We start from the raw sequence: 24,608 nt of genomic DNA on the forward strand, positions 1-24,608 counted from the left end.
TGGGCTCCCTTTTGAGTTGGGCAACCTTTGAGGGGAGAGTTGGACTCCGAGAGGAGGATGAGTCTCAGACCTCCAGGGCCCCTCCCTCACTGGGCCAAACACATTACAGACAGACAGAAAACTTCCCTTTCAAACTCCATAAACTGACTTTCACCTTCCAGAGCCAGCTTCCTCCCACTTGGCTCTTCCAGACCCCAGAGGATGGATCCCATCCCCGCCCCACGTCTAAGCGCACACACCTTTCCTTCCTTTCTCCCTTTATTTACAGAGTGGTTATATGGGCTAGCCTGAGGGACCAGGCTACCTGGGCCGGAAAGGACAGGTCAAGATGCCACAGAAGGCTAGCCCTGCCCAGACCTGGCCTGACCCAGCAGGGAAACCAGGTGGCTCCCTGAAATCCAGGCATGCTGAACCACTGGGCAGAGCACGCTTCAGCCACGGTGTGATGGCTGCACGACGTCTTTCACAACATGTACTGGCAACAAGTGAGCGGCGCCGGCACGTGGGCACATGCCAGCCTGCAAATGCCCAACATTCATTAACATGAACCCCCACCCCACGCAATCCCTCAGTTTGGAGGAAAACTGGGCCTGCCCCAGGCACATAATAGTCCTGCCCCGACAGATCCAAACTAGTCAGAGGATTCCCAAACGCTCAGGAGTGGTTCTCCGAGTTGTGAGGGGTGATGGAAGGGGAGAAGGGAGAACAGGATTTGGTGTCAAGGATCCCACTCCTGACTCTCCTTTGCTGCCCCGCCTCCCGGGTCTCCATTGCCCCCAACCTGCCCCACCACTTTGAGTCGAGAGGTAGTTCGGAGCTCCAAGGTCCCCTCCCTAGAGCGGCCGCCTCCTCGGGCCTCTCCGGAGCCCTCAAAGAGCCGCGTGAGAAAGCTGGGGCCTGCGCGGGGCAGCAGATCCCCTGCAGTGAACAGGTAGAGCACCGGGTTGATGCTGGAGCTGAAGAAGGCCAAAGCCGTAGTTCCAGCTCGTGCTGCCTGGCCTGCGCCGCCCAGCTTCGCCAGGGCCCCTTCGGGTGGAGCCAGCGCGGCCACCGCCTGCACAACGTTGACCACGTGGTAGGGGGCCCAGAGCAAACCGAAGGCAAGCACAATGGCGCTCACCAGCCGGCCCACCCGCGTGCCCTGCCGCCCGGAGCCCCAGCGGGCGCCCCGCAGTCGCGCCAGTGTCACGCTGTAGCAGCCGAGCACCAGCCCGAAGGGCAGTACGAAAGCAGTCAGAGTCTCCAGGCTCAGGTGGATGGCGGTGTGGGCCCGCGACGGGTGACACAGCTGGCACAGGCTGTCCCCCCAGAGGTGGCGGTAGACGGCGGCTGGGACAGCAAGCAACAGAGCGGTCAGCCAGACGGCAAGCAGCAGGTGGCGGGCCAGGGCCGGGCTACGCAGCCGGGGCGCCAGGAAAGGGCGAGTGACGGCAAGGCAGCGCTGCAGGCTGAGCAGGCTGGTGAGCAAGACGCTGGCGTACATGCTGAGCGCGCACACGTAGTACACGACCTTGCAGCCCGCCTGGCCCAGCGGCCACGCCTGCCTCACCAGGAAGGCCACAAAAAGAGGTGTGAGCAGCAGCACTGCACCGTCGGCCAGTGCCAGGTGCAGCACGAGAGTGGCCGCCAATGGTCGCCCCCGAGCAGGCCGCCAACCCACCAAGCTCCACACTACAAAACCATTGCCGGGTAGCCCCAGCAGCGCTGCCAGCAGTAGGAAGACGGTGCCTGTGGCCCGTGAGGCCGGGGAGCTCAGCAGCGTCTCGTTCCCAGGGGGGCGGTAGCAGTCTATCATCCTTCTGCACCTACAGGGGGCTGGAAAGAGCCATAGAGAGCATTCAGGAGGTGGGTAAAAGCCTGTGGTAACCCTGATGCCAGGTGATAAGGAACTGTGCCTTCTCCCACTTCTCTGCAGCCTGACTCTCTTCTCTCTGGGAGCCTTGGCTTCCTCAGCGACCCCAGCCCCAACTGAAAACACTTCTTGGAACCCAAATCCCCTGCTCTTAATCAGCCGACCTACCCAGTCTTCACTCTCAGGCTGTCAGCACCTCCACTCCTCTACCTTTCTTTGTCCAGCCCCATTCTTTACACCTCAGGGCAAAAGTGAGCAGTGGGGAGTAAGGGCACTTGGGCAGACCTACTTACCCAGCTGGGAGCTAGCAGCGTGAGGGCCCCCGCAAAGGGCCTGCAGAGGCTGAAAGGCAAAGCAGCAATGGGCTAGGTGCCTGCTCCCGTCCTGTGCCTGTTAGGTTTGCAGTGGGTGAGGCGAGAATGGCTAGGGACAAGGTGGGGCCTTTCTTGGGGCCCCTCCCTCACCCTCCTCTTTCCCATCACTAACACGTCCAGGCATGTAAGGTACTGCCTCCCAGGCAATAGGAAAAGCTGAAGGGGTGCAGATGAGGTTCCCTGGTCATGAAAGTGAATGAGTAGAGACATTGCTGAATCCTGATCCCCCAGCTCTGGCCCCAAGTCTCCCAACCCAGTCATCCCACCCTCAGGTCTCTCACTGGGTTGTCAATGACAGCTTTCAGTGTAAAGCGTGGTGCTAAGATCTGTGGGGGAATTGGGGAATGCATGGAGGTGTAAGGGGCGCATAACCTGCCTGAGGTGTTATAGCACACAGCCTTGAAGAGACCACATTATTAGGCTGCACCAGGATACAAGACCAGAAACAAAGGAAGACCTGCTGAAAAGAAGTCTTCTCTGGGTGGAGAGGTCAGGCAGAGATTAGAAATGAAGAAATTTGAGAGGACTTAGTAAATTTATCGATAAAGTTGAAGGGAGGGGAAAGACCTGTGTCAGTCAACAACCAGAACCGAGGGTTCCTTGGGACCAGGACACTAACATCATCTCCATTTGGGTTCCCTCTAAAGCAGAGTGTAAGTTAAGGGCGTGGGTACAGGTAACCCTACATTTGGGAGATCAGCTTCGGAAGCGGGAGTGAGAGCAGGACAAGAGAGGGAAGAGGAAAGCCAGGGACAATGTTATGGAGTTCCTTCCGTAGGCATCAGGGGCATCTAAGAATGCAGAAAACGCCTTCCAGAAAGAGGTGTCATTGACACTGTTACACACGCCTGTAGCCTGCCCTTGTCAGGGCGCCGACTGGACCGCCAAAGCTTCAGACAAGACTTCTAGGCAGGAAAGCAGAGGAACTTGCTCTCACGTGAGGAGTTCATTGCTTCCACACAACTGCCCATCACAACTGCAGCTGAGATCAGAGATGGGACACCTGAAGTCCTGATGTCATCAAAGGACCACTTCCCCTTTCACATGAACTTCATGCCCCGTAAGTGGCCAAAGGGGGAAGGCGAGAGGGAAAGCGACTAATCCAGCGTGGCTGAAGTAGGCAGTTCTGCAGAATTAAACCGGAGATACGTTGAGCCAACTGCTTCCTCTAGACGGGAAGGAAAGAGCAGGAAAGCAGGAAGGCCAGAGTCCCAGACAGGATCATGCATGGATCAGGACCCATCCTTTTCTCACACCCAACCCAGACTCACTACCTCGCCTACCATTTCTCCAAGCCCTGCCCTTGAACCCAAGCTCAATCCAGCCTCCATTTTTCCTAAAGCTGCAGTTTATGGGTGTTTCAGTAGGTGGCAGCATGTACAGCACAAATCACATAATGCAGCTTCTATACCTAGACATTACCTCCATATAAAGAAAAACACCAGAGGTCACATTCCATCCTCTCACATAGTTCCCATTTACCCTCACATCACATGCTGCCACCAGAGACAGACTCACAGAAAGTTTCTTTGGCTTTTGCCTGGCAAGTCTGGACTTTAATCTTCCCCACAGGACCCCATCTAGGCCCCTCCTCTTCTCCCTCCCCCTGGACTTTGCCCTCCTTACTGGTCCAGAGTCCGGGCTTGACTCATCCTCCACCTCACTGGGGCTGAGGTCCCAGCTCTGTAACAGAAATCATCACCGCTTCAGCCCAGCACAGTGGAGAACGACCTAGCCCAGGACCTCTTTCCCTCCACCATGGAGTACCTCTCTGCCCTGAATCCCAGCGGCCTACTCAGGTGATTACTCATCTTCCTCTCCACTCTCTGACTCTGGGGGTAGAAGCAGGGCAACAAAACTCCATTCAGCCCCTAGGAAACTCATGAACCTGTATCCCTTCCCCTCTCCACTCCAACTTTCCACAGCGGGCTTGTCCAGCTTCCAAACCACCACCATCCACCTCCACTCCAGGGTCTCTCCCTCTCACTGGGCTACTCTAATCTAAAAATCTAAACCCCTCCCTCCCTAACTCTCTGGCCACCCCACCCCCATCATCCCCATTACACTCAGCAAACCCCTCACTCCTTCCTGACCTTTTTTCCAAACTACCAGATCAGTATCCAATATGAGCTCTGAGTTTGGCCATAGGGTCTGGACCTCAGCTTCACCACCCCAGCGACCTTTCCGTGTCTGTGATCACAAGCGGACCACCCGGAAAGGTCTGACAGCTGCCACCCAACAGGAACTGCTAGACAAGGTGAGTGAGCCAGGCCCTTGGGTTCCTATCCCAGTGGCAGCCAAGGGGCTCAAGAAGAGTGAGAACCTGGAATGACCGGCAGAAAGGGCTGAGGTTGCACAGTGCCCTTCCCTCTGACAGCTAAAAGGAGGGGTGGGCAATGATCTCTGCTGCATTTGAGTCAATCTATTTTTTTCCCCAAGGAGTGGGCTTTCCTTTGGGGATAGGGGAAGGAGCAGATAGAGGGCTGGAGAGACAGATTCAGAAGTCAGTATGGCATGGCATGGCGACTTGTCTAACAATTTAAGTTCAACTCCTGATTCTGCCACTTCCTAGTGTCAAACCTTGGGAAGTTACTTATGCTATCAAAACGTCAATTTCTTCAACTATAAAAAGGGAATAATATACCTCCTTGGGTGGTTAGAAAAAAGTAAAAGAGAATAATGTATGTAAACTGCTACATAGATACCTGGCACTAGTGAAGACTCAAAAGGCTGTCGTCATTACTGAAAACTGCTGTGGAGAACTCTGGAGCGTGGGGGAGAGCAAGGTGGGGCATGAGAGATGAGATTCCATCACCTCAGGCCCCATCAGGATAACGCCCTACACCCCCAGCCTGTGCCCATTCCCAAAGGATGGACTTCAAGAGAATCTAGCTAGCTTTTTTCTTTTTCTTTTTTAATCCTAACCCGAGGATATGTTCATTGATTTTAGAGAGGAGGGGGAGAGAAATATCAATGTGAGAAACATCCATCATGCCTGCCATACACACCCCTGGGGATTGAACCCACAACCCAGGTGTGTGCCTTGGCCAGGGATCAAACCTGTAACTTTTCGGTGTAGGGGATGGTGCTCCAACCACCTGAGCCACCCGGCCAGGGCCCTTGACAGCTTTTCAGTTCCAAACCAGAAGTGGCTTGGAGGAGAGCAGGGGAGGTAACAATGACATGGTAGAAGCAAACCAGAGCAAAGGGGGAAAAAAAGGTTGGCTCCTGGTGAAGGTCCCCCAGCGAAAGAACAGCTGAGACCCAGAGCCATCTGAAAGGATGGCAAAGCACCAGGAAGTAGAGTTGGGATATCAGTGTCAGCCCACCCCATGGATGCTGGGCAGCTGGAGGGGGGAGGGGCAGGGGACAAGCTCTGCCATTTTCTCCTGCTTTACCACTGGGCAGGCACTAGAGGCCCTGCTGCTGAGTGGAGCGCTAACCCTGGTGCTGGAGGAGGACGGGACCGCTGTGGAGAGTGAAGACTTCTTCCAGCTGTTGGAGGATGACACGTGCCTGATGGTGCTGGAACGTGGGCAGAGCTGGAGTCCCAGCAGGGTGAGAGGCTCCAACTGGGGCTATCAGCCACCAATCCTCTAGGTCTCTCCCAAGCCTCTCCTCTTGCCTAACCCTGGGAGGCAGGGGTGACGAGAGAGGTAAGGATTTATGAAGGACACCTTATCGTGGACTAACAGTCCAGGCAAGGGTGGGTCTGTCCCACTACAGGTGGGGATTAACCATGGCTGTCAGTAGGTGAGGGTCCATTGCACTCATGGGGTGCCCTACAGAGCGGGATGCTGTCATATGGCCTGGGCTGGGAGAAGCCCAAGCACAGAAAGGACATCGCCCGCATCACCTTTGACATGTACAAGCAAAATCCTCGAGACCTCTTTGGGAGCCTGAACATCAAGGCCACATTCTATGGGCTCTACTCCATGAGTTGTGACATTCAAGGACTCGGCCCAAAGAAAGTACTCAGGTCAGAACCCAACATGTTTTACTCCCCCATCCCTATAGCTGCAGTCCCGTATTCCTTCTGCATTTACCCAACCCATTAGCTCTCCCTTGTTGCATGCCCTTAGCCCCCAGCTCTGTACTTCCTCCTGGCCATCTGACTGCCTCTTGTCTCTGCCCTTCAGGGAGCTCCTCCGATTGACCTCCACACTGCTGCAGGGCCTGGGCCATGTGTTGCTGGGAATTTCCTCTACTCTTCGTCATGTAGCAGAAGGGGCTGGGCAGTGGCAGCAGCGAGGTCGCCTTCATCCCTACTGAGAAGGGGCTTGGAGCTTCTGCCCCTAGACTCATTCCAACAGACAGCTGTAGGGACTGACATTAAGCCTGGGGACCTGCAGATAGTGCAGACTAGGTAACTCACCTGGTTTCCCCACTGTCCTCTGACCCCATCAGCATAATGCCTTACACCGCTAGCCTATAAATGCTGTCCCTTCCTAGCCATCTTCTCAGCCTCCCACCTACCCTGAAAGGCCACAAGCTTGTCCCAGGCATCGTGATGACACCCTGAGTGCTGCTACCTCTAGATGTTCGTACAGCTCCTCTCCCTGAGCTCCCAGTGCAGTGAAGGCAGCCGTCTTGGACTTTAGTCTGAGATTCTCTATTTCTTCATACCCTTCCCAAGAATAACAAAGGCTTTCCAATAAAAATATAAAAATGTTTACCAATAACACTTTTGTCTTTGATGACGCCAATTTAAATTAGTAAGGGGACAAGACAGACAGTTCCTTTCTTCCTCCCCCATCCACACCCACTCCCAGATCCTGAGGCCTCAGTCTTCAAGAATTGAGTTCAAAATCCGCCTCCGCTTGGCCACTGCTCCCTGATGCTGTTCCCAAGCCTCTTGATGCTTCAGGAATGTAGTCAGGGCCACATTTCGTGCCACATGGTGGCCAAAAGGGTCTTTTATCAGCTGCTGATCCCGCTCCCCTGCAAAGGGAACCATTCATTTTCAGTACCAGAATGTACTGAACCCATGCTCAAAGAGACCCTACTTGGAGTGAAGGTCCCTCCATTACCCTGGACCCTGGGCCTGCCTTGGGATGGAGTTAACCCCTCACTCTCCAAAGAACAAGCTGGGAGGAGGGGTGGGAGCACAGGGCTGCACATCAGCAGAGGGGCAGGGGAGAGCAGACTACTAAGCACCATGGCCAAGACCACCCTTTGGAACTGAAGTCTCTGAATTTAAATCCACCCCCCAGCCAACCAGCTACTTGGAGTAAGGAAAGAGAAAGTCTGAAAAGGTCACAGACACGCTGGTACTCACCCAGCTCAGCAGCAATTTCCTTCCGGGCCCCCAAGGTTGCTCCACCCCAGATGGCATCTAGCACACGGCTGCCATGGCGACTGCAAGCTAAAGCCACATACTGTCCCTGTATTGAGACAAGTAAGGTAGGTCCCTATAAGGCAGTCTGTGAAAATGTGTTGGGGAGGGCAGGAGGGAATGAAGCTTCAGAAGTATAGAGGCTGAGTCTAAAGAGTCTAGGAAAGGCATATCCTCCCTGACTCTGAAGAACAGTCCTAGGGGAAGCTCATGTTCTCTAAATGGAAAATGGGAGAAGAATCAAAGCAGAAGCCAGAAGTCTAACCTTTAGCATCTTGAGCACACTGCGGCGCTGCTTGCGCGTCACAGAAGGGCTGGTCAGGACAGCATCAAGCACATGGGAACCAGCAGGGCTTTGGGCCAGAGTCAGAAGTTGTGGTCCTGTCAAGGCACCCAGACTTTGAAATACAAGGCCAGGAGTGGAGAAGTGCAACAGATGCTGAAGCAGTAGAGATCCAAGGACTGTCACTTCCCCCAGGGCACGGGCTGTGGCCATTTCAACCTGAGGACAGAGACAGGAAATCAGGAGGCAGCTACCAAAGTGCCACCTCCACTTGGAGGAAGCCAGAGATCTCGCCACCCTCACCTCAGTGGTCATAGACTTCCGAAGCCTCCCTGGGCCTGATCCCCAGTCAGTCACGGCTCTGCCCTGCCTTACCTGGTGCTCCACAGGCACTGACCCCTCCTCCTCCTCCAGTCCATAGTACACCTCATAAGCCATCAAAGTGGCAAACAGGGGCACACAGGCCACTTGCCGAGAAGAGGGCTCTGCACAGTGGAATGCCTAGATGAGAAGACAAAACAATGAAACTGAGAACTGACTTTAACCCTGACTTTCTAGACAAGGAAAAAATTCATGTGTAGTGAGAATGCCCGTGCCCACAAGAATGTAAGCTACATGAGGACAGGGTCTCATCTGCCCCAATGTACCCCCATAATGTATACATGTAACAGGGGTCAGTAAATATTTAGTCCTTAAATAAACTTCTCTCTTTGTTCTGGGAAACAATTTTCATTCAAGGGCTATGGGATGGCTTTGGCCTCATTCTCTGCTGTTACCTGTGAACTCCCTGGGCATTAAATCTCTTGGGTCCAGAGATACAATGACTAAAGATTCGATAAGTTTGAGGAGGCAGAATTTGAAGGGATGACATAAATAGGTTGCAGGAACACCCACTCACCTCTAACAACAGCTGCAGGACCTGGGCTTGGTGGGTCCCAACTCTGCGGCAGGCTCCCACCAGGGCAATGACTACCCCTGGGCGACCCTGTGCCAGCACCGCTTCTAGGGCAGGGCTCAGCTCCTCGAACACAGGGGACAGCTAAAGGGAGACATGAAATAAAGAATCCCTGGCACTCTGGTAACTGTGGGCTAAGTTATTCAGAGAAATCCTTCTGCCAAAAACAACTAAAAATGCTAGATAAAACGTAAAAGCATTGCCAGTATCAAGACTTTGGTTTGGCTGGATAAGAAAGGTCCAGGACAAGGGGGCGGTCTTAGAGGAGCTGCCTCACATGCAGAGGGGACTTTAAATGACCGTACTTTCAGGGTAAAGGAGAACTAGACTCAAACCTGTCCTTCCACCCTAACTCCCAACCCACAACACCACAGGGAAGCATGCCCTGGCACTAAACAGCAAAGGGAAGGAGAAGCTATGGCAACAGCTCCAGTGCTCATTTGATTTATAGCCAAGTAACCAGTCTGGGTGGACCACTGAACCTCAGGCTGCTAACTGGGATTAAGCCGGTCTCCTGCTGGCATTGGCATTTGAGTGAAGCCAAAGCAAATCTTTTCTGGGTAGGAGGCACCTTCACCCTAAGCTCTGGGAAACCCCCAAGAATAACTTTTGAAGGGGAATAGCCAGCACACAATCAGATACAGAGAGGGGCACACCATAAAATAGGGCCCAATGAACAAGAACAAATAAAAACAACAGCATACAGAAGGAGACCCAGGTAAGTTCCCGACTCTCACCAGCTCAGGGGTAGTGATGGCATCTAATAAACGCTGTAAAGGGAAGTTGGCAATAGGATGTGCAGCCAGGGTCTGCAGCTGCCCTTGGAAGTGATCTTCAAAAAGGCTCCGGAGCTTTGGGGGCTCCAACACCAGCAACACCTGCTCCAGGAGTCTGGAGCTCGTCCGATCCCGCAGGAATAGCAGTAGGGGGCTGGAAGTGAGAAGAAGGTAGTCTTAACTCCACTCCATCCAAAAGACCTACATCGCCTCATTCACTTCACATAGCCCCATCAGCCTTGGTTAATCCTCATTAACCCTGACCACACCTGCCATCTGCTGAAGAACTGCGGTTACTCAGATAGTCAATCACAGCATTACAGAGGTGGGCACAAAACTGGGGAAGTTTGTGGTGTAAGATCTGCAAGGCCACTTGAAAGCAGAAGCTGGAGATCTTGTCAGTGATAAACACTGTGGGAAAAGAACACAAATAATAAAAGCAACTTTCCCAAAATCCAGACGACTCATACAACATCGAACAAGGTACAAGGGACCACGGACAAAAGGTCTATAGTCTTTGCAACACCAAGCCAGATCAGATTGGAAAAGTAGACTGATCTCAATAAGGGCCTTGGTTGAAGATAATCACCTCCAGAAAGGGAGATCCTAGGCCCTCCTCCTATTTCTTTCCTTACCAGTGATGTCTTTCAGAAAGCAGGAGCTCAGGTCTCGAAGACAATTCAAGAAGGATTCAGGAACCTTGAAAGCAGCTGGCTTACATTCCCAGGTTGGGGCCCTTCGTGCTTCTGAAGGAAGATCAAGAATGTGTGCAGTGGTGAGATCACAAACCACCATCCAGGAGGGAGAAGAATTCCGAAGATTTTCAACCTTTTTCATCTCATGGAACACAAAGTAATTACCAAAATTCTGTGGCATACCCCAAAATATATTTTTTGCCAATCTGACAAAAAAATAAGTATTAATTTTGATTCATGCACACTGGACAGTCTAAGGGAGCAGAGGTCAGTGCCCCTGACTGAACGGTCAGGCGCTGCGCGGTGCAGAAGTGTGTGCGGCGCGCCAGTGTGCCACAGCACGCCGGCTGGAAATCACTGCCACAGGTGAACAAGGCTTCAGCGTAGAGATGCAGAACACAGCTGAACCTGTCTTCTCATCTAGATGACTAAATTAAGACTACATTTGCTTTAATTTTTCTAAGAAACTTCAACCAGTTCCCCCACGGTCCAGGAGGATAGTCCAAACTCCTCAGCCAGGAAATGTAAGTGTTCAAAAATCAGGCCTTGTCTAAATTCTCTAACCTGTTTTCCCAAAGTGTTTTAAAATGTAGGTCACTGCCTATGAGTGCATGATGAAATCAATTTAGTGGGTATCAACCAGCACCTTTTTAATGTAACAATTTAAGAAAGGAAAGAAAATGTTGGAGTGGGTTGTATGTACTAAGGGTATTATTTCCCAATCTTTTGCTTGAATCCAGGATGTGTATAAATACAAATGTACACTGAGTCACATTTAGCTTTCCCTAATCTTTGGCCTGCTAACCCCTGTCCCCATTTCTCTGCTAATTCTTCAAGGGCATGAAGAATTACTCTTCTGCTTACTCTCTTCTTCTGAACTTCCTAAACTCTCATTTCCTCTAGGTCCACTTCCCTCTCTCTTAATACTTACCAGGTGACTGGGAGCCATGGGGTCTGGCTCCCTCAGACTCCAGAAGAGTCCCTCCCAACACCTGCAGCAGAGTTCTGACCGCGAAGCTGCCATGTGTGTCTCCGCAGTAGAAAAGAAAGTCATCGCACACTTCAGAGGCCAGTCCCAGGACCAGCTCCTTCAGGCTGTCCATGGGATGATCCTTCCCATCCTCCTCCTCCTCCTCCTCCACAGGGCTCCCCAACAATCGAGGCAGCTGCAGCAAAGCACTTTCCAATACATGGACCCCGCATCGATGACAGGCCACAAAGCGCAAGTTAGAGCGCAGAACAGCCAGTACTCGGCACAGAGGTTTCAGGGGACTGAACCCCAACAGTCCCTGCAGTATCTCGCTGCCAGTCCTGTTTGTGGCCAAGGCGAGGGCCTGAGCCTCCACTTCCTTCAAAACATTGTGCACCATCAGCTCTAGATAGACAAGGAAAGAAAGATTTTAAAGACACTGAGAAGAGGATAAGGTTAAGTTCCATCACTTAACCAAGGGGCTGGGAGTGAGGAAGAGGATACGGTAAATGAAACGTAAGTCCCCCGCGCCCTGGGAACCCACGAAAATTTCCTTGCCTGTACTGGATTTTATAGTCAACAAGTCCCTCTCTTGGTCCCACCCGGGAGGCCCTCCCTACCTCGTTCTTCCCCGGTCTCCGGGGCCTCTTTAAGCGCCGTCAGCGCCCGGCGGAAATACCCCAGCGCTTCCGGGCTCAGGTGAGGGTGGGCATGTACAGCCGGCTCCGAGAGGCTCTCCGGAGGCGCGCTGGGTTGTTTCTGACGACCTGATGCGGGGCGCCCCGACCCCTGGGCCCCGCGCCCTCGTTTGCTACCAGCTGGGAACCGGCGCCTGGCCTTACGGGGGGACCGCGGACCCAGGGCCATGGGTGCTTAGTTCCTTCTCAGCCAACAAAAGCGGTCTCAGCTGCAGCCGGACAGCACTCAGCCAGGTACGGGCCAGCTCCCCAAGGAGTTTAGAAATGCCGGCGCGCCTGGGACGCACCGCAGACGTCATAGCCCCGCGACGGCCCCCAGAGGGGCGGGGGTGGGAGGTGTATACCTAGATCGCGCTGCCTCCATGCGGCTGGCTCTCGGGCTCTCCCCTCTGCGTCGCCTGCTACACTGACTCAGCTGTAGTCACCTGGTCTCTTCTCCGCGGCCAGAATCAAAGTTCGCGATTCGGGGCAATCAGCGAGTTTGGTGGGGCGTGGACTCAAGAGGTAGCACAGGTGACAGGTAAGGGATGCGAGCTCCTCCCAGTTAAGGTTCAGGGTCCCCGGACCTTCGCTCACAACCTGGCCTAGAAGCCAAGCCTCTGGGCTCAGCTTGGCTAGGCCAGGCCAGGGGCCAGAGCTCCAGATAGCCCTCTCTGCGTGGACGCTTTGCAGGGAGTGCTGAGCCCGAATCTTTCACCCAGCCATCCTCACTCGGAGTCCTGGTAGATGTCCCGCCCTGGACAGCCCTACCCAGCCCCCTTTTCCACTTCTGGACATCCCAAAGCGGACTGCCTGTCTTGCCTCCAGGCCTGCACCTAGTTGTCACCCTCTGAAACTTCTCTCCCCTCAGAGGATCCCAACTCCTATCACTGTCGGGGGTCCCCCTTCACATACACAATCTGCAGGCTTTCCTCAGAGCAAATCTTGGCTTCCGCAGATTTTACCCCTCTGCTTGTGTGTTATTCATGGCAACCCCCATGAATGGCCAAGTGTGCGTGGTGACTGCTGCTTCCAGGGGTATTGGGCGCGGCATCACCTTGAGGCTCTGCCAAGCTGGTGCCGCAGTTTACATCGCTGGCCGACATCTGGACACCTGCAGGCTGCTGCTCAGGATGTGAGTGCTTCCTCTGGGACCAGGACAGCAGAAACCACCTACAGGATCCCTTCTTATTAACCACTCCTTCCAACCCCTCATACTCCTCAACAGAACATGAATATTTTCTCAAAGTGGGATAAATGAACCCCATAAATATCTTCAGATTGGGTCCTATTTGCTACCAAGTGAGTTTTATGAAAAGGCATTATTTGAGAGCTTTAGGGATTTTGGAATTGCAACTAAAGAGTTGTGGACCTGTGTTTTCCTCAATTTTAGACAAGACTTTTATTGAACTGTACATTCTTACTTGACCTTTCTTACTTGATTTTCAGTTAAATAAATACTTGGGCACACTTGATTTGCTAGGCACTGGGTGAAGCACTGGGGTTACCCAGATTAATAAGATATAACTTCTGCTCTTAAAAGCTAGACTCAGCTTCTGGCCAAGATGGAGGCATAGGTGGACACACTGTGCCTCCTTGCACAACCAAAAAAAGGACATCAACAATTTAAAAACAAAAAAAAAAAACAACCAGAACTGACAGAAAATCGAACTGTATGGAAGTCCGACAACCAAGGAGATAAAGAAGAAACATTCATCCAGACCGGTAGGACGGGTGGAGATGGGCAGCCGGGGCAGCGAGGACTCCCAGCAGGGAAGCGGCTGGTGGACCCAGCAAGGTGGTGGATTGTGGGACGGGGCAGGCAGTGCGGCAGCTAGCAGACCCCGCAGCCCCACATTGGCGCATAGATAAACCAGGAGGAACAAAGGGGGAGCAAAGTAGACCACACAACTCAGGGCTCCAGCACAGGGAAATAAGCCTCCAACCTCTGATTGAAAACACCCGTGGGGGTTGAGGCAGCAGCAGGAGAAACTCCCAGCCTCACAGGAGAGTTTGTTGGAGAGACCCACAGGGGCCTAGAGTGTGCACAAGCCCACCCACTCGGGAATCAGCACCAGAGGGGCCCAATTTGATTGTGGGTAGCAGAGGGAGTGACTGAAAAATGGCAGAGAGTGGAGCAAGTGCCATCGCTCCCTCTCAGCCCCTCCCCCACATACAGCATCACCGTCACCGCATACAGACCAGTGTTACCCCGCCCCAGTGAACACCTAAGGCTCCGCCTCTTTACGCAACAGGCGCACCAAAACAAACAAACAAAATGGCCCAAATGAAAGAACAGATCAAAGCTCCAGAAAAAATACAACTAAGCCACAAAGAGATAGCCAACCTATCAGATGCACAGTTCAAAACATTGGTAATCAGGATGCTCACAGAATTGGTTGAATTTGGTCGTAAATTAGATGAAAAAATGAAGGCTATGCTAAGAGAAACAAAGGAAGATGTACAGGGAACCAATAGTGATGGGAAGGAAACTGGGACTCAAATCAACGGTGTGGACCAGAAGGAAGAAAGAAACATCCAACCAGAAAAGAATGAAGAAACAAGAATTCAGAAAAATGAAGAGAGGCTTAGGAACCTCCAGGACATCTTAAAACCTTCCAACATCCGAATTATAGGGGTGCCAGAAGGAGAAGAGGAAGAACAAACAATTGAAAACTTATTTGAACAAATAATGAAGGAGAACTTCCCTAATCTGGCAAAGGAAATAGACTTCCAGGAAGTCCAGGAAGCTCAGAGAGTCCCAAAGAAGCTGGGCCCAAGGAGGAACACACCAAGGCACATCATAATTCCATTAGCCAAGATGAAACAGAAGGAGAGAATCTTAGAAGCAGCAAGACAAAAGGACACAGTTACCTACAAAGGTCTTCCCATAAGACTGTCAGCTGATTTCTCCAAAGAGACCTTACAGGCAAGAAGGGGCTGGCAAGAAGTATTCCAAGTCATGAAAGGCAAGGACCTACATCCAAGATTGCTCTATCCAGCAAAGCCATCATTTAGAATGGAAGGGCAGATAAAGTGCTTCTCAGATAAGGTCAAGTTCAAGGAGTTCATCATCACCAAGCCCTTATTCTATGAAATGTTAAAGGGAGTTACCTAAGAAAAAGAAGATCAAAAATATGAGCAGTAAAAATGACAGCAAACTCACAGTTATTAACAACCACCCCTAAAACCAAAACAAAAGCAAACTAAGCAAACAGCTAGAACAGGAACAGAACCACAGAAATGGAGATCACATGGAGGGTTGTCAATAGGGGAGTGGGAGGGGGAGAGAGGGGGAAAGGTACAGAGAATAAGTAGCATCAATGGTAGGTAGAAAATAGACAGGGGGAGGATAAGAATAGTATAGGAAATGTAGAAGCCAAAGAACTTATAAGTATGACCCATGGACATGAACTATAGGGGGGGGGAATGTGGGAGGGAGGGGGTGGGCAGGAGGGAATGGAGTGAAGGGGGGGAAATGGGACAACTGTAATAGCATAATCAATAAATATATATATTTTTAAAAAGCTAGATTCTAGCTATAGGCAGAAATGGTTCATTTCAATGTAATGTGAATTGGTGAGTGGTTAAGAGGCTAATGTGCACAGCATGCTCTGGCTTCACAGGATGAGTTTCAATATGTTATGGGAGGTTAGTTAGGGAAAGCGTTCTGGAGGAAGTGATTCTTGAACTGAGTCTTGAAAGGTAAAAGGTCAAAGAAGGTAAGACCACTATACAGCTAAGGGAACTTCACAAGCAGAGGGACAATAGTGAGTGTAGATGTTGTGAGAAAAAATTGCAAAGCTTAAATATAGGTACAAGGCAGGAGTGTTAGGTAACAGGCTGGAGAGGAAACAGAAAATGGGTCTTGGAAGACCCAGGTAGAGAACTTTCCCTTTATTCTCTAAGAGATGATGATCCCATTAGAGGACTTTAAGCAGATCTGTGTTTTAAAAGGTTTTTATTTATTTATTTTTAGAGAGAGACGGAGGGAGGGAGAAAGAGAGGGAGAGAAACATCGATGTGTGAGAGATACATTGATCTGTTTGATCAACTGCCTCTCACACACCCCCAACTGGGGACTTGGCCTGAAACCCAGGCATGTGCCCTGACTGGGAATCGAACCGGCGACCCTTCAGTTCACAAACCAGCATTCTATCCACTGAGCCACATCAGCCAGGGCAAGACAGATTTGTGTTTTAGATAGTTCATACTGTGTGGCTGGCGTATGAAGAATAATATAAGGCAGAAAGACTGGAGGCCAATTGAGCAGTTAGTAGGCAAGGAGATAAGAGAGTTGGACCCAGAGCATGAATCTAGATAATAGGAGGCTTGTTTCTGAATAAGGTACTCTTCTTTTTCTGAAGTTAGAGGATGGGGCACATTTGTAGAAGCTGAGGCAGAACAGAGTAGAAACAGTTCATGCCTGGGAGCATTGATGTCTTTGTTACCAGGCAGCAGCACAGGTAGAGTGAAGAGGGTGAGAGGGCTGGGACTGAGTAAGGGTTCCACATGAGTAGTGAAGGTTGGGAGCTAAGGGCATGTGAGATGAGTGGCCAAGGACAAGGAAAAAGATGGATACTCATTTCTCAAGAGCAGCCTCCATGCCTTATTTGTCTCATACCCTCCACATGTAGAGTACAACGCCTTGCCCATGGTAAGCCTCAGGAAATGTTTGTATATTTTAAACCTGAGATCCCAATCCACCTTGCTCTATAAAGGGAAGATCTCATCAGAGGGCGATATTGCCAGCCATGTTCCCTCAGCTGCTGGCTTTGATTCCTGTGATGGCCTTCTCAGCTCCCGTGCTGGGAATTGAGGGAAGCTGCCTTATGGCTACACTCATGAGTGACTGTGAGCTCATATCTTCTCTCTCTCTCTCCAGGCGCAATCCTGAGGGGGCTGGTGTGTGCCTGTGGTGTGTAATTCAAGCCAGGAAAGTGACGTGCAAAGCCTGTTTGAACAGGTGGATCGAGAACAGCATGGGCATTTGGATGTGCTGGTCAACAATGCGTATGCTGGGGTTGAGGTACTCTGAACTTGGATCCCAGCCCCACACTCCTGACCGCCTTCTCTGACCCCTGAGTCCTTATCCCCACTCATTGTCCCTTGTGTGATCCAGCCCCTCATACCTTCCTGCCTTTAGACCATCTAATTTATCACTCTCTCTTTGCTTTCCAGACAATCCTGAACAACAGTAAGAAGGCATTCTGGGGAAGCCCGGCCTCCATTTGGGATGATGTCAACAACGTAGGACTCAGGTGGGTGCTCCCCTTGCCCTGCTGCAAGGGCCTGGGCTCCTCTCACTCACTTATCCAGGCTGAGGGCTCAGATCTTTGCCCATATGCCCTTTCCTTTTCCCTCTGATGTCCCATCTCTTTGTCTCCCTTTTGTCCCATTTTTTTCCACTCAACTATGGAGAAGCTCAATCCAAGTGAATCTGTACCTGGCAATGTCAACTTCGATCTTGTTTCTGTCAGTAATTTTCATCTGACCTTGCCCTTTGCCTCTCTCCGGCCTCACTCTCTGCCCATCCAAATGCATGACCCAGAAGGGGGCCTCCTTCCCTCAATAATGCACGTCACCCATAGTCAATATTTCTAAAAATGGTTAGAGAAAGAAATTATTTTGTTTTGTTTTACTATAGTCTTTATTGTATTTTTTTTCCATTACCATTTAGTTCCCTTATACCCCCTCCCTCTAGCGAAATTGTTTTGTTTTTGATCAAGAGAAGGACAATAACAAAGATTGAGTGCCAGCCATCTTAGCCTCCAGCACCTCACTCCGGACCCACAGGCAGGGGCATTCCCAGGTCCGAGTTGGGAGGCCAGGGGTATCACAGGCATACTTGTATATGTGGTACAGGAATGAGATGAAACACAGCATTTAAAGTTCACTCAGCATGATATACAGTAATGTCTGTGTTTATTATTTTTGAAACTGTGGTACTCTCAGAAACTACACTCCCTGAATATGACCAGCCACCTCTGAGAGTAACTAAGATACTATCTGCAAATCTAAGGTTAAAGTGTTTAAGAACACCTACGGCTTCTAGTGGCAATCCCAAGGAACAGAGTGAGAATCCAATTGTGATTTCCAGAGTAGTAGAAAGGTTATGAGGACAGAGAGCGATGGTAGCCTAGAAGCAAGAACAGAAAATCCAAACAGCTGGGAATAGGCACTGCCCACAGAGTCCTTAGTCCTGCAGAGAGAGCGGCCTTTCACACTCATCTCTTGCTGATCAGGGTTTTCAGCCTACAAGGCAAAGCCCCAGCCCTGATGAATTCTCCAAGGTTAAAGTTACTTCCTCTTGGAAGCCCATCAACACCACCTCTCACGTCCCCTACAGACCTGCACATAAGCATTTACTGTGTCTTCCCTCTGCATTAGCTTAGGCTGGGCTTCCTTTCGAAACCATAGCTCCCTATACTTGTTTTCATTTGGAGGTTCCTGATTCCCATGCAAAAGAAATTGTTTTCTGGTTACCAAGTTTATGATTTTCACATTTTACCATAAACTATGGAAAAATGTGAAAATCAGTATGATCTCACTCTCTTACCACCACCCATTTTTCCCTTGTTGATAGTTTATTATTCTACCATTCTTCTAAATACTCGACTTGGAGTAAGTACCATAACTTATCTAATCCTTTATCTGTTGCAGTGGTGGAATTCTTGGGGGAAAAAATGTACTTCTTAAAGATTTAACAACCATTTATAAAACTGTCCTCCAAAAAGACCCCACCGATTTATAAACTTGTGACAATACTGGAGAATATCTTTTTCACATCTTCAGCTGTGCTAAACAGGCCACTCAGGCAGGCAGTTTCTGCCGCTCTGATAGGCCAGAGAGATCCAAAGGTGGTTTTGAGATTCATACTTTTTATTATTTATGAAGATGAGCTTTTTATTCATTTATTTATTGGCTCTTTATTCTTTTGTGAGCTGTTTGTATTATTTATTTTTACATCAATTTGGCTTTTTCTAATCCTCACCCAAGGATATGTTTTTTTTTTATTTTTATTTTTAGAGAGAGAGGATAAAAACATTGATGTGAGAGAGGAACATCAATCAGTTGCCTCCTGTAGGCGCCCTGACCCGGGATCGAACTCGAAACCTTTTGGCGTGCTCCAACCAACTGAGCCACTGGGGCCAGGCTATTTTTACATCAATTTGTAAGCGATCTTTGTTGAATAGGTTCCTTTGATATATGTTTACAAATATTTTTCCCAATTTATTACTCATTTTTTTGCATACATGCTCTCCCCAGCTCTCTCGATATACATAAGCATGTGGATGTATGTATTTGTCATTTACATATATGTATGTATAAGACATTTATACTTATGTCTTACTTTTAAGAGGTCAAATAGGTCAATCTTTTATATTTTCTATCTTGGTATGCCTCTAAGACAAGCGTTCCTCACCTCAAGTTCATGAATACATTGTCATGCTTTCTTTTAGTGCTTTTGTGCGTTCATTTTCTAATATTCAAATAATTACCCTTTTGAAATGCATTTTGAAATCATAAATGAAGTGGACAGCGAATCTCACCCACCTAATAAGTGGCCAGTTGTACCAAATTCATTTACTGAATGATCCCTCTTTCCCTGTTGATTTGAAACATTCCGCTTATAATTCACTGAATTCTCATTTACACTCGGATGTAATTGTTGACTCTTTTGCTTCATTGACTCTCTGTGTATTGTTATACTAGTACTGCAGTCTCTTAACTATTATATCACTGTACATTTTAACATGGGGTAGCGGGGTGAGGGGAGCACGTCTTCCCACCCACAAGATACTACTCTTCCTTTTTCAGAATTTTCCTGGCTATTTCATGTTCATTGTCATTGAGCTTTAGATTATTTTGTTAGTTCCTCCCAAAGTCTTATTGAGATATAACTCAAATTGACTGAATCTGCATAGAACTGATGTTTTATATGTTGATTTTTCTGAATAAATTATGCCTGTACTTGTTCATTTATATTAGACAGAATTTTATAGTTTTTCCTTGAAGATCTTATATGTTTTTCCCCTGGGCTACTTTAGGTTTGTTACTGCTATCATGAGAGAGCTCTTTTCTTCCATTATATCTTCTAGAAAGTGCCATTTCTCATTCTTCAGTGGTTAATTTTATCGGTGTTCTCTCAGAAGGTGGCCTCAAGCCCTGGATTCTCCAGGTCTGCCGTCACCACTGTGCTGCCTTCTCCTGGCTGACTGCAGCCACTAGAGGGCAGAGGAAGCTGCCTAGGCTCCAGCACCCAGGCCAGCCCTGAACAGGGCCCATTCCTTCCTTACCCCTCCTTCTAGAGGCCACTACTTGTGCTCAGTGTATGGGGCACGGCTGATGGCACCAGCTGGCCAGGGACTCATCATGGTCATCTCCATTGGGGGGCTGCAGTATACCTTCTGCATCCTTTATGGCGTGGGCAAAGCTGCAGTGAGGACCCAGTAGCACAGGGGCTGGAGAGGTACAAAACAGTGATGGTACCCACTTACCTTGGGAGGTAAATCCCCAGTGGTCAGAGGGGCAAGGCCAGCTGGCCATCATGCTCTCCCTCTGCCCCTCCATGAGCAGTTCCTTCAGCTGGGCTCCTCTCTGCTGGCCAGAGTCAGTAGTGCATTGCGAAAGGTGGACAGCTGAGACAGGGCGCCTGGGAAGGGCACGGGGCTGGGGCATCCTCAACGGAAGCAGGGAGGGCAGGGGAGGAAGGTGGTATGGCCAGGTGCCCTGGCTCTCACTCTGCCTTTTGTCCCCCTACAGTGTGACAGGCTAGCTGCTGACTGCCCATGAGCTACAGCGCCATGGGGTCAGCTATGTGTCTCTGTGGCCAGGGTTGGTGCAGACAGAACTGCTGAAGGATTATATGGAGAGGAATGACAATGCTGAGGACCCCACATTTAAGCAGGTTGGTGAGGGGAAGCCAAGGGTGGCAGAGAATGCAGGGGAATCAGCCTGTCCATCCTTAACATCAAGGTAGTAACAATAGCAAGGAGTGGATGCCGGGCATTTTACCACGGAAGTAAATTATGGGGCTGAGCGCTGTGCACACGTCTTGTCCTTTCATCCTGTCAGGGAGATAGTATCTCCTTATTATAGTGAAACTGAAACCCAGAGAGAGAAAAAACTTGCCTAAAGTCAGCCCATGGTCTTGACTCCCACACTGCGCTAACCTAGAAGGTCAACATAGTTGGCTTCCCCAGATCCTTCCACTTAGGAAAGACAGTGGGTCCTGGTGCTGGGGCACAGGATTCATGTGGCTGTAGGGAGGAGTGGTTCTCGCACCTTCCAAGATGCTGAGTCTTACAGGTGCAGTGATGAGGGCCTCTGTTCTGGAAAAGAAGCTGAAAGCAGGGAAGAGACTTGGGCAGTGCTCTGAAAAATTAACCCTTCACTTCTCTGCTCCTATGTTTCAGCTCAAACCTGATTTCTCATCCGAGGAAACCCCAGAAATGAGTGGCAAGTGTGTGGTGGCTCTGGCAACAGGTAAAGAGGTGGGGCAGCTGGTAACAGAAAGGGCCTCGAGGGTCTGCAGGATGGGGGCAGCCAGTTCTGGGTCTCGGCTCAGGAGGTGGTTGAGGAATAAACCCTTCTTTTCTCTGGCTTCTGGAGACCCAAAGGGTCAGGATTCCCATTTTGAACATTGGGAGCTTCAAGAACTAGCTCCTAGGACATATGGCCAGAAGCCAGAGGCCCAGGAACCTTCCTAGGAACAGAGAGAAACAACTCTGGGCTCCTAAGCCTGTCTCAGTGGTGCCCTGTCCCATTGGGCCAGAGCCTTGTCACCCTGCACTACTCCCATGCCATCTCAGCTGCATGTGTGCCCACAGACCCCAATATCCTGAGCCTGAGTGGGAAGGTGCTGCCATCTTGTGACCTTGCTCAGCGCTATGGCCTTCGGGATGTGGATGGTAAGAGCTCCAGCCCAGCAGCCAGCCTGGCCCCGCCTACCTTCTGTTTCCTGCCCACTCCTTCTCCCTCGCTGCTCCCTTCCTGTTCCTTCCTCCATCCTGCTCAGTCCCCTCATCCCAGGTGGAGGTGTCCAAGGACTGGTAAACGAGGGTCTAATCTTTCTTCTTTTCCTGTTCTCCTCAGGCTGCCCCATCCGGGACTATTTGTCTTTGGGTTCAGTTCTCCGCTCTGCCTCTAGCCTGGGCTGGCTGGCGTCCTACTTGCCCGGCTTCGTCCGTATGCCCAAGTGGATCGTGACGCTCTACACAAGCAAGTTCTAACCTTCCTGGGCTTACGTCATTACTCTGCTGGTCTTTTGATTTGGACTGGGTGGCTGGGCCTGTCAGTAGAAGAGGGCAGCCTTTCCCATATACCACATGCCCCAATACAAAAAGAGAAGGCCTCTGATGTGTGTCTTTGGTGAGCCGTGGGACCCTATAGGTCCTTCTTTGTGCCTTGGTTTTCCTTGCCCCTACATTTTACTTTTTGCCTTAGTACTAAAAAACACTCTGGGTACTAAGTAGGTCTCATTTCTCCTTCAACACATTTTTTTGAGTGCTGATTCTGTATCAGGCCAAGTTTTAAATACTCAAGAGAAAGACCCAAAAACATGCAAAATGTCTGGGCTCTCCAGATGCTCCATCACTGGGACAAGGCAGGCCCCTTTCCTCCAGAGCTGGTCCTGCTCTTCCCTGGGGAAGTCTGTCTCAGGGGCACCTGCCCTGGGGCCAGAGGCCTTTTTCTCACACCCCAGCTGGGGGTCAGCGCCCCTCGGTCTCACACTGCTTTCCTGCCCCTTCACTGCACCATCTCTACAGGGATGCCTGCTGCCTTCTAGCTGGGCCTGATGCGGTGAGGGCGCTGTCCTCAGGGGTGATGATATCCTGGAATTCAGAAGGAAAATATAGTCCAAATTCAAGTGAGGGGCAAAGGAATAACTGATGGTACTAACACACTCTCATCCTTCCTCTCAGGATGATACCACCTGAATTACTTTCTGAAGGACTAACTGAAGAGCCCTTTAGGGCTGCCTTGCCTGCTCTGGGGGCTGTGCCAGCCTGAGGCAAGGCAGCAGAGGGTATGTTCCAAAGAGGAGCTGAGAGCCACTCTGGGAGAGCCTTCCAGCCAGCAGCCTAAATGGCCGCTGAGGTAATGGGAGAGCTGCTGTGAGTCAGAGGGGCAGAGACCATCTCCAGTCTTCCAAAGAGGCAGAGTAAGAGTGGAGCCTTCCCGAGGCTGCCCACAGTGCCTTCAGCAGCTGTAATCTTCCTGTGGCTTTCTAGGGACAGCCCTGGTTACTGTTCCTTTAGCATGATAGGGCAGCTTACTGGCTTGTGAGGGCCAGCTGTGCACAGTTCTGCCAAGTCTGCAGTCAGTGACTGCACGGTGGTTGCCTGAAGCTGGCCATATAGTGAGAGCACATATTCCACAGCAACTAACAAGAGCTACCAAACAGGGTTTTTATTGTTTTTTTTGAGTGGGCTTTTTTGTTTGTTTGTTTTGTTTCGTTTTTTGGAGAGAGAGGGAGGGAGCTGGCCTTGTCAGCACATGACTGGCACTGTGCACCTAAACCCCGCCACTTGCCCAGGCACCCCGTTCAGATGGCAGTGATAAGATTTCCTCACTGCCTTCTCACCACTAACCGCTCTCAATTCCTGTTGCCCCTCGAGGTTAGTGAGTGGCAGAGGCAGATGCCTGTATGCTATAATAACAAGAATAAGGGCCTCAGGATCGCCTGCAGCCTTCTAGAGCCACCACTAAAAGCCATCAATAGAACAAATCCTTGTTGCCACAAGGTACTATGGGAAGAAATGCACTTCAAAGTCATCCAAATCTGCATATAAACCCTGATCCCACCACTTCAGGAATTGCGTGAAATAACATACATAAAGTGCCAAGAAATACATAGCTATTGAAATAGCCACATCCTTCTCTCAACAAACATTTAAGAGCATCCTCTGCACCGGGCACTATTCTTGGTCTTGGGAGAACAGAGAATACAACAGACCAGGCCGCAGCCTACAAACAACGTTTGTTTCAGCTCTGGACTATTTTAGAGGTCATCTACACCTTCCACTTAGTGAAGGAAGGAAGCAAGCTGGCCCTCCAAGATCCCACACCACATGCAGTTAGACCTTGAGTTTCTGGTATCCCGGGGTACCAGAAGGAACAGCGTTCTTTATAGTCCACCATCCTGCTTCCCTCCAACAAGATTTAATTAATCTTAGCAACATAAGCAATAGACTACAGTGCTTTGAGATAATGAAGAAAGGACAGTGAATTTCGACTGGATGCAGAAGAGATTCAAGACTGAAAAGCCCAATAGAGAGTCTTAGGATATTTGGAGGATCAATATGCATTCAAAAAACATTTATGTAATGCCTCCTTTGTGCCAGCACCATGCTAGGCACCAGGGAAGACTAGTTAAATTTGGTGAGATGAGCCCTACAATAAAGGTCACACAGTGCCCTGCGAATACAGGAGGAAACAACCAGCTCCATTAGAGAACTGAAGAAAGAAATGACACTGACCAGATGTGTAAAGCGTCGGGGAGAGAAGGGGTTTGGTTTTTAAAAAAATTTTAGTTTTAGACAGAGGGAGAGAAATATCAGTGTGTGGCTGCCTCCCACACGTCCCCCCACTGGGAACCTGGCCTGCAACCCAGGCATGTGCCCTGACTGGGAATACAACCAGTGACCCTTTGGTTAGCAGGCTCAATCCACTGAGAAATACCAGC

General features: G+C 50.3%; 4 protein-coding genes across 7 annotated transcripts in view; 2 read left to right on the forward strand and 2 right to left on the reverse strand.

The window, feature by feature from the left end:
- Window positions 1-716: 716 nt before the first annotated feature.
- On the reverse strand, window positions 717-2,465 carry LTB4R2 (leukotriene B4 receptor 2). The gene is made up of 2 exons (XM_053929006.2): window positions 2,146-2,465; window positions 717-1,815 (listed from the first exon to the last, which is right to left on the reverse strand). The coding sequence occupies exon 2, from the start codon at window positions 1,793-1,795 to the stop codon at window positions 719-721; it is 1,077 nt and encodes a 358-aa protein (XP_053784981.1). The 5' UTR covers window positions 1,796-1,815; window positions 2,146-2,465; the 3' UTR covers window positions 717-718.
- A 1,401-nt stretch (window positions 2,466-3,866) lies between these two features.
- CIDEB (cell death inducing DFFA like effector b) lies at window positions 3,867-6,800 on the forward strand. 2 transcript variants are annotated; one of them, XM_024555889.4, is made up of 5 exons: window positions 3,867-4,025; window positions 4,339-4,483; window positions 5,635-5,784; window positions 6,015-6,205; window positions 6,366-6,800. In XM_024555889.4, the coding sequence occupies exons 1-5, from the start codon at window positions 3,985-3,987 to the stop codon at window positions 6,496-6,498; spliced, it is 660 nt and encodes a 219-aa protein (XP_024411657.1). In that variant the 5' UTR covers window positions 3,867-3,984; the 3' UTR covers window positions 6,499-6,800. The 2 variants fall into 2 exon arrangements, with proteins under 2 accessions (XP_024411657.1, XP_045047857.1); XM_045191922.3 differs by having other exon boundaries at window positions 3,868-4,025; window positions 4,375-4,483.
- A 74-nt stretch (window positions 6,801-6,874) lies between these two features.
- The window catches only part of NOP9 (NOP9 nucleolar protein), a 30,122-nt gene continuing 12,388 nt past the window's right edge, over window positions 6,875-24,608 (reverse strand). Inside the window, exons 1-10 of one of the 3 annotated variants that reach the window (XM_024556365.3) lie at window positions 12,283-12,379; window positions 11,202-11,645; window positions 10,211-10,321; window positions 9,845-9,986; window positions 9,537-9,729; window positions 8,743-8,883; window positions 8,220-8,345; window positions 7,827-8,063; window positions 7,505-7,610; window positions 6,875-7,167 (exon numbers count right to left, since the gene is read on the reverse strand). In XM_024556365.3, the coding sequence (XP_024412133.2) occupies window positions 7,010-7,167; window positions 7,505-7,610; window positions 7,827-8,063; window positions 8,220-8,345; window positions 8,743-8,883; window positions 9,537-9,729; window positions 9,845-9,986; window positions 10,211-10,321; window positions 11,202-11,640 (1,653 nt within the window). In that variant the 5' untranslated portion in view covers window positions 11,641-11,645; window positions 12,283-12,379 and the 3' untranslated portion in view covers window positions 6,875-7,009. Of the gene's footprint in view, window positions 7,168-7,504; window positions 7,611-7,826; window positions 8,064-8,219; window positions 8,346-8,742; window positions 8,884-9,536; window positions 9,730-9,844; window positions 9,987-10,210; window positions 10,322-11,201; window positions 11,646-11,860; window positions 12,225-12,282; window positions 12,380-24,608 lie in introns of those variants that run through there. The other 2 variants (XM_024556360.4, XM_045191887.2) reach the window with 2 other exon arrangements.
- DHRS1 (dehydrogenase/reductase 1) lies at window positions 12,673-22,814 on the forward strand. The gene is given in 10 exon segments (XM_024556370.4): window positions 12,673-13,040; window positions 15,584-15,596; window positions 16,803-16,946; window positions 17,099-17,178; window positions 20,230-20,359; window positions 20,684-20,706; window positions 20,708-20,828; window positions 21,337-21,406; window positions 21,751-21,831; window positions 22,016-22,814. Coding segments are annotated over 10 exon segments (936 nt in total). The 5' UTR covers window positions 12,673-12,903; the 3' UTR covers window positions 22,153-22,814.

This window comes from Desmodus rotundus, chromosome 7, assembly GCF_022682495.2.
Source record: "Desmodus rotundus isolate HL8 chromosome 7, HLdesRot8A.1, whole genome shotgun sequence".
Lineage (NCBI taxonomy): Eukaryota > Metazoa > Chordata > Mammalia > Chiroptera > Phyllostomidae > Desmodus > Desmodus rotundus.